This window comes from Phascolarctos cinereus, unplaced genomic scaffold, assembly GCF_003287225.1.
Source record: "Phascolarctos cinereus isolate Bilbo 61053 unplaced genomic scaffold, phaCin_HiC Scaffold_1;HRSCAF=81, whole genome shotgun sequence".
Lineage (NCBI taxonomy): Eukaryota > Metazoa > Chordata > Mammalia > Diprotodontia > Phascolarctidae > Phascolarctos > Phascolarctos cinereus.
In genome coordinates, this window is record NW_027555514.1 from 217,183,142 (window position 1) to 217,195,266 (window position 12,125).

Here is a 12,125-nt window from a genome sequence, read left to right on the forward strand (position 1 = left end):
TCAACAGGGTCCCCTGGTCTGGAAGGGGCAGAGATGATAACTGCTATTCATCAAACCTCTAGAACCTAGTATTTTCTTCCTTCTGTTACTGGGGAATATTGGCGACAAGACCCGTTCTCCAGGATGCAACCAGCATCTTCTCCATTCATTTAACCACTTCCCCACACCCCCACCCTTCCTTTACCCTCAACAGCTCTGGACTGTGAGCAGGCTCTGTGTTGATGCCCAGCACTACCCAAATTGTACAAGTGAAAGAAGACCAAATAAAGTTTTCTGTATCATGCTTTATCATTCAAAGCTTAATTTGAGTCCTTGGAGGTGGAGGGGCCTGTCTGGAGAACTGAAGAGAGGGAGGCAATTAGGAAGACAGCAGACAGCTTCCAGGCCTCCTACATCCCCCAAACCAGGCTCTCCTGAAGTTACCATAATGCCATTCCTAGTTGTACCCCTACCCTCCACTTCCCCAGAGATGCCCTTCTCCTTGAGCCCTCCAAATCAATTCAATTCTCCAACCTCTGCTCCGAAAGGCCAAGTTTGAGGAGCATCTTTCTGAGAAGGGCAAGGCAAGGGAAAGAAGGAAATGCACACTTTACTACCTCCAATTTCTTTTCCCTCCTAATTTCTCTTCCCCTATTCAGTCTGATGTCTCCATCTTGACACCCCTGGGCACCAAGAAGATGGCACCATCAGCAGCCTGTTGCAAAGCATACTCTTCTGGAGAGTAGCCATTGCCAGCTTCATCACGCAGCCTCCGGAAGACATCTCTGTACAGCTCTGCCAGCTGCTGGCGCATGGCCCCCAGGGTCCGGTTGGCCTCCCCTCGGGCCCTGAGTAGCCGTTCCCGCTCATTGCCCAACCTCTCCAATTCACGTTCTAACTGCACAATGGTCTCCAGCTTCCTTTTTCGACAGTTCTGGGCAGCCACCTTGTTCTTGCCCCGCCGCCGGATGTCCCGGACCAAGGCCAGCTGGCTCTCACTAAGTGGATACCTAGCCACTAACTCATTAAAGTCATCCACAGGTAAGTTGACAATTTTCTCAGTGGGGAAGGGGATCTTCATGGCCAGAGCCCTGCGCTCATCCCTGCTTCCTGACTCCCCTCGTCCTGAGGGTTTGGCCCTTCCAGGGCACATCGTGGGTTCAAAAGTCAAGTGAGTCTCTGGAGGTGGCAGAGCATAGTTGGAATGGACTAGAGAGGTAGGCATGAGTGGATAGGGGTGCTCCACTGGGAACATCTCCACGTATTCTCCTCTCTGTCTCCCAGCCTCTATTCCCTCCATCTCTAGGGATTCTGCATCGCTGTAGTTGAGGGATAAACCAGAGTCAGATTCAGGATCTTCTTGAGGTTTGGTGGGTCCCACAGGTAGCCCCATGTCCAGCAGGGACAGGGACTTGGGGAGAGGTTCGCTGAGGAGTCCTGAGAGGGTCATGGGCTTGGAAACAGGAAGGGCCAGGCTGCCATATGCATAGGGAGAGTCCGGAACCAGGGCGGAGGGTGGAGGGAAGTCCTGGTAGAGACCCTCATAGGGTGAGGTGAGGTGGTTGCCAGTGTCGGGTAGAATTGGGCAAGGTCCATAAGCAGGAGGAGGTGCAGGCCCAGAATATGGCACTGGGGACTCAAAGGTTGGCTCATTTTGAATATCAAGGCCCTGTGGGAAAAAAGACAGGTCAGTTCACTGTGAAAGAAGCTCTCACAGTGACAAGGCAATCTTATTGCACTTCCTTAAACTGATTCCCTATCCCAGTCATCATAGTGATTTTTCTAAATCCTTTCAGTCCCCCTTAAACCTCTTGTGGCTCTGTCATCAGAGGACCTTTGCCTCATATTTTGTAGAGGGCCAGCTTTGGGGAGTTGGAGGGCTTAGGCCAGACCGGGTCTTACCTGTAGGTTGTACTAAGCCCGACAGCTGGGAAACTCAGGATGTTGGCTCACCACCCCCCTGTTCCGTCTCTTGAGAACAGGATGCAGGAAGGGAAGAAACAGATGGGGTACAGGACAGGACACAGGAAAGAAAGTAACAGACAAGGTACAAGGAAGTGAGGAAATCACTTAATTAGGTTGGTGCTTTTTATGGAAAATAATGTTACTACTGCTTGATCCAGTACTATGTAAGCCTGAGCCCTCAGATCAATAAACCGAGTTTGCTCTTCACATCTTCCACCTGGCCCATGATTCTTTCTCTCTTCACGCTCTGCTGGTGTCAGACCACGGCCGCAGATGCAGGCGCTCGAGGCAGTATTTCTTTGAAAAAAATCAAGGCAATTCATGGAGAGCTCCCTCTTCTGTTCTCATCTCTACTCCTGTCTCAGAGGAAGAGGTGGCCCTTCTCCTTTGCCAAGGCAAACCATTCTACATGCACAAGTGATGCTATTCCCTCCTGTCTTCTCCAGCAGACTGCCCCCTCTATCATCCTTACTCTTTTACTTGCCTTCCACCTCTTCCTATCTACTGGCTCCTTCCCTACTGCCTGCAAACATGCCATCCTCAAAAAATCTTCATTTAATCTATCTATCTTCCCTTTTGTGGCTAAATCCTTGAGAAGACTGTCTACACCTCTCCTCTCCCTCTCTTAACGCTCTAAAATCTGGCTCTGACCTCATCATTCAACTGAAACTGCTCTATCTGAAGTTACCAGTGATCTCTTAATGATCCAATCTAATAGTGTTTTCTCTCTCCTCATCCTTCTTGGCCTCTCTTTAACCTTTAACGTCATCTGTCCCCTTTTTCTCCTGGGTATTCTCTTCTCTTTTCGGTTTTCATGACATTGCTTTCTCTTGTTCTGACTGTGCCTTCCGAGTCTCTCTTGCTGGATTCTCTTCCAGATCACACTATGGGTGTTCTACGGGGCTTTGACCTTCACCCTCTTCTCTTATCCCTCTGTTTTTGTTGTTGCTGTTGTTGTTGAAACAATGGGGGTTAAATGACTTGCCCAGGGTCACACAGCTAGTTCAGTGTCAAGTGTTTGCAGTCACATTTGAACTCAGGTCCTCCTGACTCCAAGGCTAGAGCTGTATGCACTGCACTACCTAGCTGCCTCTCCTCTGTACTGTTTTGCTTGGTGATCTCATTAGCTCTGATGCAATTATCATCTCTGTGTAGGCGTTCTTCAAATCTTTTTATCTGTCCCTAGTCTTTGCTGACTTCCAGTCTAGTATCTCCAACTTCCTAGTGGACATGTCTATGGGGGGAACTGGATGTCCCGTAGATATCTTAAACTCAACATGTCTAAAACTGAATTCCTCGTCTTTACCCTCAAGCCTTCTCTTCTTCCTAACTCTCCTGTTATTGTCAAAGGCATCACTAAGTCACCAAGGCTTGCAACTTAGGTATCATCTTTCCTCAATTCCCATCCCTCCCCCCGCCCCACACACACTCCCAATTCAATCTGTCCTATTGATTTTACTTTTGTAACATCTCCCACATATGCCTCCTTCTCTCCCCACTTTCTGTAGGCTCTCATCACCTCACAGCCAGACTATTGCAACTGCATGCTGGTTGGTCTCTCTGCCTCAAGTTTGTCCCCACTCCAGTCCATCTTCTACTTACCTGTCAAATTGATCTTCCTTACGCATGAGTCTGACCATGTCTCAACACTGGCCTTCTTTCCCCTGCCCCATTCAGTCAACTGTAGTGACTCCCTGTTACCTCCAGGATTAAATATAAAATCCCATGGCTTTTAAAGCCCTTCATAACCTGACCCTTCCTACTGTTCCATTCTTCTTACATTTTACTCCCTTTCACGTGCTCTGTTATTCAGTGACCCTGTCCTCTTTGTTATTTCTCCAACAAAACACACCATCTCCCATTGTTGGCCCTACCCCTCCACCCTGACCCCCCTGCCCATGGAATTCTTTCCTTCCTCATCTCCATCTTCTGCCTCCTTCAAGTCCTAGTTAAAATCCCACCGACAAAAAGCCTTTCCCAACCCTCCTAAGTGTTAGTGCCTTCCCTCTGTGATTATCTCCAATTTGTCTGGCATATATCTTGTCTCTGCATAGTTATTTGCATGTTGTCTCTTCCATTAGACTGTGAGCTCCTTGAGGGCAGGGACTGATTTTTTTTTAGAATTTTTTTGCCTTTCTTTGTATCTCCAGCATTTAGCACAGTGCCTGGCACTTAGTAAATGCTTAATAAATGTTTGTGGATTGAATGACTAATTGAAGGATCTGAAATGATAAAGTCTAAAGGATAGAAGTTTGAGGGAATAGAGAGCACATAGGATGGGACAGAAAATATAGTCTGTTCACTGAGTTCTGACAAAAGCAAGGGCTCTTAACCTGGGGTTCAGGAACTTATTTTTTAATAAAAATTTAGATAAATTTATTTCATTATAATTTATTTCCTCTGCAATGCTGTAGATGTTTTATTTTCTGTATTGAAAAACATGATTCTGAGGAGGGTTTCACAGGCTTCACCACACTGCCAAAAGGGTCCTTAACACAAATCAAGAATAAGAAGCCCTGGACCATTAACAAAAATGCAAATAAAGAGGCAGCTAGGTGGCGCAGTGGATTGAGCACTGGGTCTGGAAGACCTGAGTTCGGATCTGAACCTAGGTACTTGCTGTGTGACCCTGGGCAAGTCACTTAGCCTCTGTTTGCCTATTTTCTCATCTATAAAATGGGATAATATTAGCACCTGTCTTCCAGGGTTATTGTGAGGATGAACTGAGATAACGTTTGTAAAGCACTTTGCAAACCTAAATGCACTATTTAATGCTAGCTACATTATTATTATTATTATTATTATATTATTATTATTATTATTATTATTATTATTATTATTATTATTATTATTATTATTAATTACAGGAGATACTGAGTTTAGCACCAAAGGATTACCCAAAACATTCAGCTTGTGATATCTTTTGGGGGAAAGTTTCAAAATTTAAAAGAGATCCTCGTTGTTCTAAGATGGAAGCAGAGTGGTACATTATGATACAAAATCAGAAGACCTAGGTTCATAGCATGCCTACTTGTATGACCTTGGTCAAGTCAACCTCCCTGGGTTTCAGTCTCCTCATCTGTAAAATGAGTAGGTTGGACAAGAGGTCTCTTCCAAGTCTAGATCTATGATCCTATAATCCTATGAATCTTTCTGTGTGGAGACAGGGGGATGGACGTCAAGTCTGTCCTTCTATAGTCAAATTCATTTTGGGACAATTGCTGAGTGGAAGGCAGCTTGGTAAGAGGTGGTCTGAGATAGCAAACAACAATAAAGGAAGGTCTTGTGATCCCATGAGGGACCCCTGGATCTTATAATGCAGTTATTTTTATAAGATATGAGAGCAGTGAGTGAGGCAGGACATTTTAGAACTGGAATGTCATCTGGGTTTAGAAACCTAGAATTTAGGGAGATGGGGGTGGGAGGTGGGGGCAGGGGGAGGCATTGGTGAGCTAGAAGGGGAAGGAACAGAAGAATGGGGCATATAGAAAAGTGGGATATATTGGGGGAGACAGGAGGAGGAGGCCAAAACTGGGGAAAAGAGAGATAGGTCTGGAAAAGGATAATGCTGGGGGGTGGGAGATGAGGAAAGTCAGAAAGGGGGGAAGAATTGGAGGTGAAGGGCCCTGGGGCAATCCAGTACTCTGGAGAATTGGTGCAGTTTCTTCTGTCTCTCTTCCATCTGCCAACCAGTCCAGGCAGGGATGCAGTAAGCCTGCTATGAGTACTGCCCCCAGCCCATGGCCAGCGGCCATCCCAGATCCCTACCCAACTAGGGACAAAGAAGTCATTGTTCTATTCAACAGATACCCCTTTGTCTGACCAGCAGGAGGAGGGGACCCCTGCATCGTCCTCCCTCAAAGGCCCCAGACTCTGTTACCTGGGGGGAGGGGCACCGGTGAGAAGAGGGGTAAGGGGAGACTAAAGAGAGGAGGTTAAGGAGGTGAGAGGAAGCAGGAAGAAGAAGGTATGGGGAGGAGGATTAAGCAGGGGAGCAGAAAGGCAGGGGGTAGGGTGATGGAGAGCAGAAGGAAGAAGGGGAAAGGAGGTGAGCAAGCTAGAAAAGGGAGATGGGAGAAAGCAGTGTTTCCTTCACCACCAGCAGCTACCCCTTTTTGTCCCCACCCCCATTTAGTACCTCCTCCCTTGTTTACTCAGCTGAAAGCCCTCCCCCATCCCCACCTCCTGACCTGGGCATGTCGGATTTTTACCTGATCTTCCATTCAGGCCTACTCCTGCAACCACACCCTTCTAAGGGCCTGCATTTTCTGGCTCTTCTCCCCAGACCCCCGGCTACCCCTGTTGCCCAGGCTGTCCTTCCCCTTCTCACCTGCAGCTCTGTGATAGACATAATTTCCTGCCAGGTCAGCTCCATCTCTCCCAGCTCTGGGGCAGCGAGCAGTGTAGCCCGGTTCCTGCTCTGCTGTGGAGGACACGGGGGCATCCTACCAGGCCAGGAGCCAGGGAAGGCACCCCCAGGCCGAGGTCACCCAAGCAACCTGAAATGATGAAGTGAGAAGGGTGAGGATCTCACCTACCAGAGTGCATCTTGTCCCTCCTCCAGCTTGGGTGGGAAGGGGCATCTCACCCCATACCAATTCTCTTCGACTCCTGTTTCTCTCATTTGACCACCTAGTTCGTTCCATGAGCTGGGAAGTCCTTAGTATCACAGAATCCACCTTCTTGTTAAAACAAATTCTTTGTCTTTGGAGAGGCAGTAGCAGGACCTTGACCTTCCCTAGACCAAAGACCTCTCTTCCATTCCTCCTCACACCCCAAAACCACACCCACAATCAGGGAAGGGAGCCAGGACTCCAGGGTTTTTTCTCTGGGGTAACATCAGAAATTTATTTCTCTCCCTCATTTTGCCTCTCATTTCCTGGATCGTAACCTTTTTTCTTCCTAAGATATTTAAGAACCTTGAGATGCTTAAGAGGCAGTGCCATGGAAAGAGTCAACCACCTCATCAACCCCAGGCCTGGTCCTTGATAATAGCTTTACCCTCTCTTATTTCCCCACCCTAGGCTCCTCCTGGCTGGGGGAGATAAGAGGTTATCAGCCCTAGGGCAAAGAGCAGAGTAGGAAAGAAAGATAGGGTTTCTAGGCATAACCTCTGTGCCTCTGGCCCCAAAGGGGTCATATTTATCCATTCACCAGCCCACATAAACAGGTTTCTTTTCAAACCGGGATCTCTTCAAAGCAAAGTTTATGCAGAAGTTCTTTTTGCTATTTACCCTCAATACATTCTTCCCTATGATATTTCCAGTTGTTCCATCCATTGAGGAATCTTTTTTGGAGACATGGGGATCCTTACCTTTATCACCATTCCCAATCTGCTTTTCTCTAGCCAGCTCAGCTCCCCAGTCCACATCCCTTTTCAACTCATCCTTTCTCTGGTGGGAGAGGTAGGGCAAGGTGAGGAGGGGATTTGAGGAGAGGTAGTTGGGAGTGGGTGGGAGGAGGAAAGCTGGCCTAAACTCTAAAAGCTGTCAAGACAGCCCCCCATCACCTTCATTGGGTTCTCCCTAGACTCAAGCAATAAGAAACAAGAAGAAACTTGAGCAGAGGGGGTTTGAGGGAGACATCAAGAGGGAGCTCTTCATAATTTAGAGTCAGTGACCTCCTCTAGGTTAGAGTCAGAGACCTAGTGGCAGCAAGGAGAATAGAGGGGGAACTCACTTTTCTTGGCAATCCTTTAACATAGGGGAAACCCTCAATAATAGGTCTTGAAGACAGAAATGCTCTAATGATCTCAGCAGTATGTATGACCTTAGAAGTTGACATTCCTAATCAACCATGGTTAATTAACATAGACTCTGCTCCTTAATTAGGCACATAAACTCAAAGAGTCGTATTCAATAGCCCAATTTAGTGAGAACCTGAAAAGGATCTTATGTGTGCATGAGGTTTTGTTAAGTTTTATTAGTGATATCGATAAAAGTAGGAGAATGATTTGTAATATTATTAACAGTAATACCCACAAACATGAGGATAATTCCAATAACCCTTGCCTTCTTCCCCTACTGACCTTCTCTACTCATGTTCCTCTCTTCTAGTGTCCCCCATTCCCTGCATCGTGGAATCGTAGATTTATGTCTGAAGGGGCCTTCTTAGACTCCTCATCTGGTCCAACCCTCTCCTTTTATAGTGGAGGAAGCTAATGACTGGAGAGCTTAGACTTGCCCAAGCTCACACAATTAGCAATGGACAGATATGGGATTTGAAAACTGACCCTGTGACTCCCCATCTAGTATTCTCCTTCCCCCCTGATTCCCAACCCTCACTGCTCTCCTCCAAGTACTCTTCCAAATATCATTGCTTCCCTCCCAACCTCTCCCCAGCTGGGCCACAGTGCTCATAGCCCTGGAGAAATGTCTACTTGGGTTCAGGCTGGCTATAGTCATAGGATAAATCCCCATGTGTCCTGGGCCAAGTGGGTGGGGTGTTTGTGTTCTCTTCTTGATGCCATTTCAACACCGGAACCCCCAACCTCTGGCCCCCTACTTTGGGTTCTGGTCGGAAATTGTGTAAAAGCAAAGTGAATGAAGAACAGTCACTCCTGAGTCCCTTTAAGGGAGGGGTGGGGGGAATGGCTCTTACTTCATAGATTTGCCCCCTCTTTCCCTTAACCTACCCCCAAGCTAACCCTGACTACTGCTCACTTTCTCTTTGTCTGCTTCTCTTGGAAGGGGCTTCTGCCCTTGCCCCTCTCAGGGTGTCATCAGGCAGAAGACCTAGGATCTGCTTTGCTCTCTACCAGTAACTACCCACATGAGCTTGGGCACGTCACTGAAACCCTCTGACTCTCTATTGCCTCATCTTTAAATGCAGATAGTGCCCTGTGTGTAAAAAAGCATGTTGTCTTGAGGTCCTTTCAAGACCCAAGATCTATAATTTTATGATTTTTCTCTCTCCCTTGGCCTTAGAATCCTTTCCCTTTTGCCCCTTTTCCTGAGGTTCTGTATCCTCCACTCCTCAGGAAAGTAGGGATGTATCTCTGAGTTGGTTTTACCCCATCTCTGTAAGGGGAACTTAAGGTATTTGTGCCTTGGGGTAGGGAAGGGGTAATGTTCTCTCCACCCTAACCTGGTGATGGTCAAGAGTCCCCTCAAAAATATCTTTATCTTCATCGGCCCTTAGGGCTCTCTATTACAGGAAAGAGCTGGTTGAGACCCCGTGGAGTGGGGAGAAAAAAGGAGTGGATAGATGGTGAAAAAGATTACTCTGAGGAGAAAGGTTGTGGGGTAGTCTGGGGGAGAGAGCCAAGGATTAGTGGTGAGACACTGAGGATATCTGTGACTATGACATAAAATTAATTCCATACAAATGCATTTAAGTTGATTTCTTAGGGATTTTCACCTGAGCGAGGACTTCTCCCTGTCTCTTTATCATTTTCCAGGTGGTCATTCAATAGTGCATACAGCTTCTTTCTAGGGCCATTTTTTTCCATCCTCCTGCCTCCATGTTGAATGGTCTCTTTCTTAGTCTACACAAATAGAAGTTTAAAATACTCAGCAGAATACAGAGATTTCTAAGGATGGAAACACCTTTCCCCTCAGACTACCCCTGCCCTCTGTCCACCCCCTCTTCTGAGTTCTTCTGCTCCGAACATTCTTGATGGAATCTCTAAGCACTTGCAGAAAGATTTCGGAGCCCTGTGAGGAATAGAGAATTTGGGTCACCTAGGGAGGGAGCACCAAGACCTGAGAACCGAAGATGACGAGGAAAGGAAGGAGAAACCCCCAAATCCTGCTTCCCAGGGTTTCCACTGTGCCCTAGAACTCAAGTATCCCTGAGTTCTGGGCTTCCTGATATGGGTCCTGGTTTCAAGGTCTCTATTTTTGACCCTTTTTTGTTTCCATACTGAACTCCCAATCAGGAGGTGACCTTACCTCTCGTGGTGGTGATGGTGGTGGTGGTGGTGGTCAAGAAAAGTTGGCTAAAACTGGAGAAAGAGAGATAGAAGAAAGGAAGGAGAGAAAACAGGACCAACTCAGAGAGAAAGGGCTAGAAAGGAAGAGTTTGTTGATCAGGTCAGGACTCTGTGCCTTGGGGGCTTCAGTAACTCAGACTCTATGTGTGTGTGTGTGTGTGTGTGTGTGTGTGTGTGTGGAATATAAGTAGAACTGGGGAAGGTGGGGGGGGGGGTGCAGACAGAGAATGCTATCCAGTCAGTCTCCTCTCCAGCTTCCACTCTGCTTATTCTTTGGGGAAGCAGTGAGAAGAGAAGGTAAGGAAGGAAACCTCTTTCTCTCCATAATGCTCACTTTCCCCAGTCTAGTCTCTCCAACCCCAACCCAGCCTCCTCTCTGAAAGAAACCACTTTTCTCTTTCTCCTCTTTCTTCATTTCTAATTCTGAATCTACTTTTCTCCATCTTTCCAGAACAACAAAAAAATAAACTGAGGCATGGAACCAGGTATCATGAGTGGACCTATCCTCTGCCTTTACACTTCTTCCATTTACCTTCCTCTGCCACACATACAACACCCAAATTTAACCTATTAGGAACCTTGGGTTGGGACAGGGTAGTTATGTGACTCTGAGTGTGTATATACATATACATATATGGATGGATGAGTGGGAGAAGGTTGGCACGTACTGAGGTCTCTCATTTCTTCAAATGTACTTAGTTATGTGGTGAGGACACCATTATTACTGGTTTTGTCCAGTTATTCCTGTTTCTTCCTCCCTTGTCTTCCTCAGGCCTCTCCAAACCTTTTTGGCCAATCCTTCAAATAATCCATCCCCACTTCTATTTCTTGAGACATCTATCTTTGTGTACTTTGTCACCTGAGGATCTCCAAGTGTGTAACCTACATCTATTTGCCTTTCCAAAGACATTTCCTGACCCAAAGATCCAATCCCAGGACTTGGAATAAGCAGAGGTTCTCCTGGAAACTTAAGAATTCTTTTTGCCCTAATTTCCGCATCAGAATCCCCCTTTCAGTCCCTTACCTGTGGCAGTGTCCAGGCAGTGGAGAGAAGGAGGAGGGATGTCTCTCTTGGTATTTCTGTCTCTGAGAAGGCAAAGAGATGGGGCAGGCCCCACTGATGTCACTGGGAGGAGAGGTGGAGATCTGTTCCTTGCAGCATATCCAAGGGCTGAGTTCAAGGGCTCAGGCGGTAAGCCAGAGGATCCTGAGGCAGCTGAAACCTCCTCTCCAAACCCCCAGGCTGTGGGTTATCTGTCCCTCCTCCCAACCTCCCCTTTCTCCCTGGGCCCTCCTCTCCTCCTGCCCCTTCTGGCTGACAGAGGAAACTTGAGCCCTGTGTGGTTTCTGCCCACACCTCCTACTCCACCCCCCACCCCTACTTACTGGGCAGACAAGGGTGCGGAGGGCCACGCATGCACGCTCCGTGCCCCCTGGGCTTCAGTTTCTTCCATTCTATGTATATGTTAGATTTTAATTGTGGCAGCCCCATCTGAAAACAGCCTGCAAGCCCTTACACTAGTTCTGACCTCTGGTAGTCCTGGGTGACTGAGATGAGGAATGGAGGAGGCCTCAAAAAGATGGCAATGACCTATACCTGTCCAGCTTCCCATTCTACTGGGTAGGTGGAGGTGTGTGGGTCAGAACATTTGGAATCCTCATTTCAGGATGCCTCATTATGGACCATGGGGAGAGGGGAGACTGATGTGCCAGAGGAAAAGGGGGAATCAGATGCTTTGATGTTTCTCTACCTGTGACCTTCTCCCCTCCCCCTCTGCCTCATATGGCCTGGGACAAAGGCCTCTTTCTTGGCCGGGGTGTGTGTTTGTGTGTTTGGGGTGGGGTGGGGGGGACGACAGAGCAGGATGACTCACCTGCCTTAAAGGGATGCCTTTGGCTTCCTCCTGCTCATCTCTGTTGTCCCAGACAGGGTGCCCCTACAGCCTGCCAGCTGAATACCCCAAATAGGCCAACACAAGCATCCCATTCCTGAAAAACTTCGACCTCTTCTATGTGTTTAGCAATTAGGGCCCTAGAGTAAACACTGCATCCATTCACTTACTCAGATGTACACAACTCTTGTTCCACCCCAAATAGGCACAGTTCAGGTGGGAAGGAGATTCTCTGAACTTTCTTGATGTCCCCCTGTCCTTTCCACCCTTCCCCTCCTGTTTTCTGGTGTTCTGTAATTGTTTTAGTAGAAGGAATACTGGATTTGGATTTTGATGGCATGAATTTGATTCTTGGC

The 12,125-nt window shown here is 47.4% G+C and overlaps 1 protein-coding gene across 3 annotated transcripts; it reads right to left on the reverse strand.

Annotated features, from left to right (window-relative positions):
• Positions 1–264: 264 nt before the first annotated feature.
• NFE2 (nuclear factor, erythroid 2) lies at positions 265–11,197 on the reverse strand. 3 transcript variants are annotated; one of them, XM_020966252.2, is made up of 4 exons: positions 10,902–11,197; positions 9,304–9,430; positions 6,275–6,443; positions 265–1,648 (listed from the first exon to the last, which is right to left on the reverse strand). In XM_020966252.2, exons 3-4 carry the CDS (start codon positions 6,386–6,388, stop codon positions 635–637), a joined length of 1,128 nt encoding a protein of 375 aa, XP_020821911.1. In that variant the 5' UTR covers positions 6,389–6,443; positions 9,304–9,430; positions 10,902–11,197; the 3' UTR covers positions 265–634. The 3 variants fall into 3 exon arrangements, with proteins under 3 accessions (XP_020821911.1, XP_020821913.1, XP_020821912.1); XM_020966254.2 differs by lacking the exon at positions 9,304–9,430; XM_020966253.2 differs by lacking the exons at positions 9,304–9,430; positions 10,902–11,197 and adding an exon at positions 6,540–9,296.
• Between the last annotated feature and the right edge of the window lie 928 nt (positions 11,198–12,125).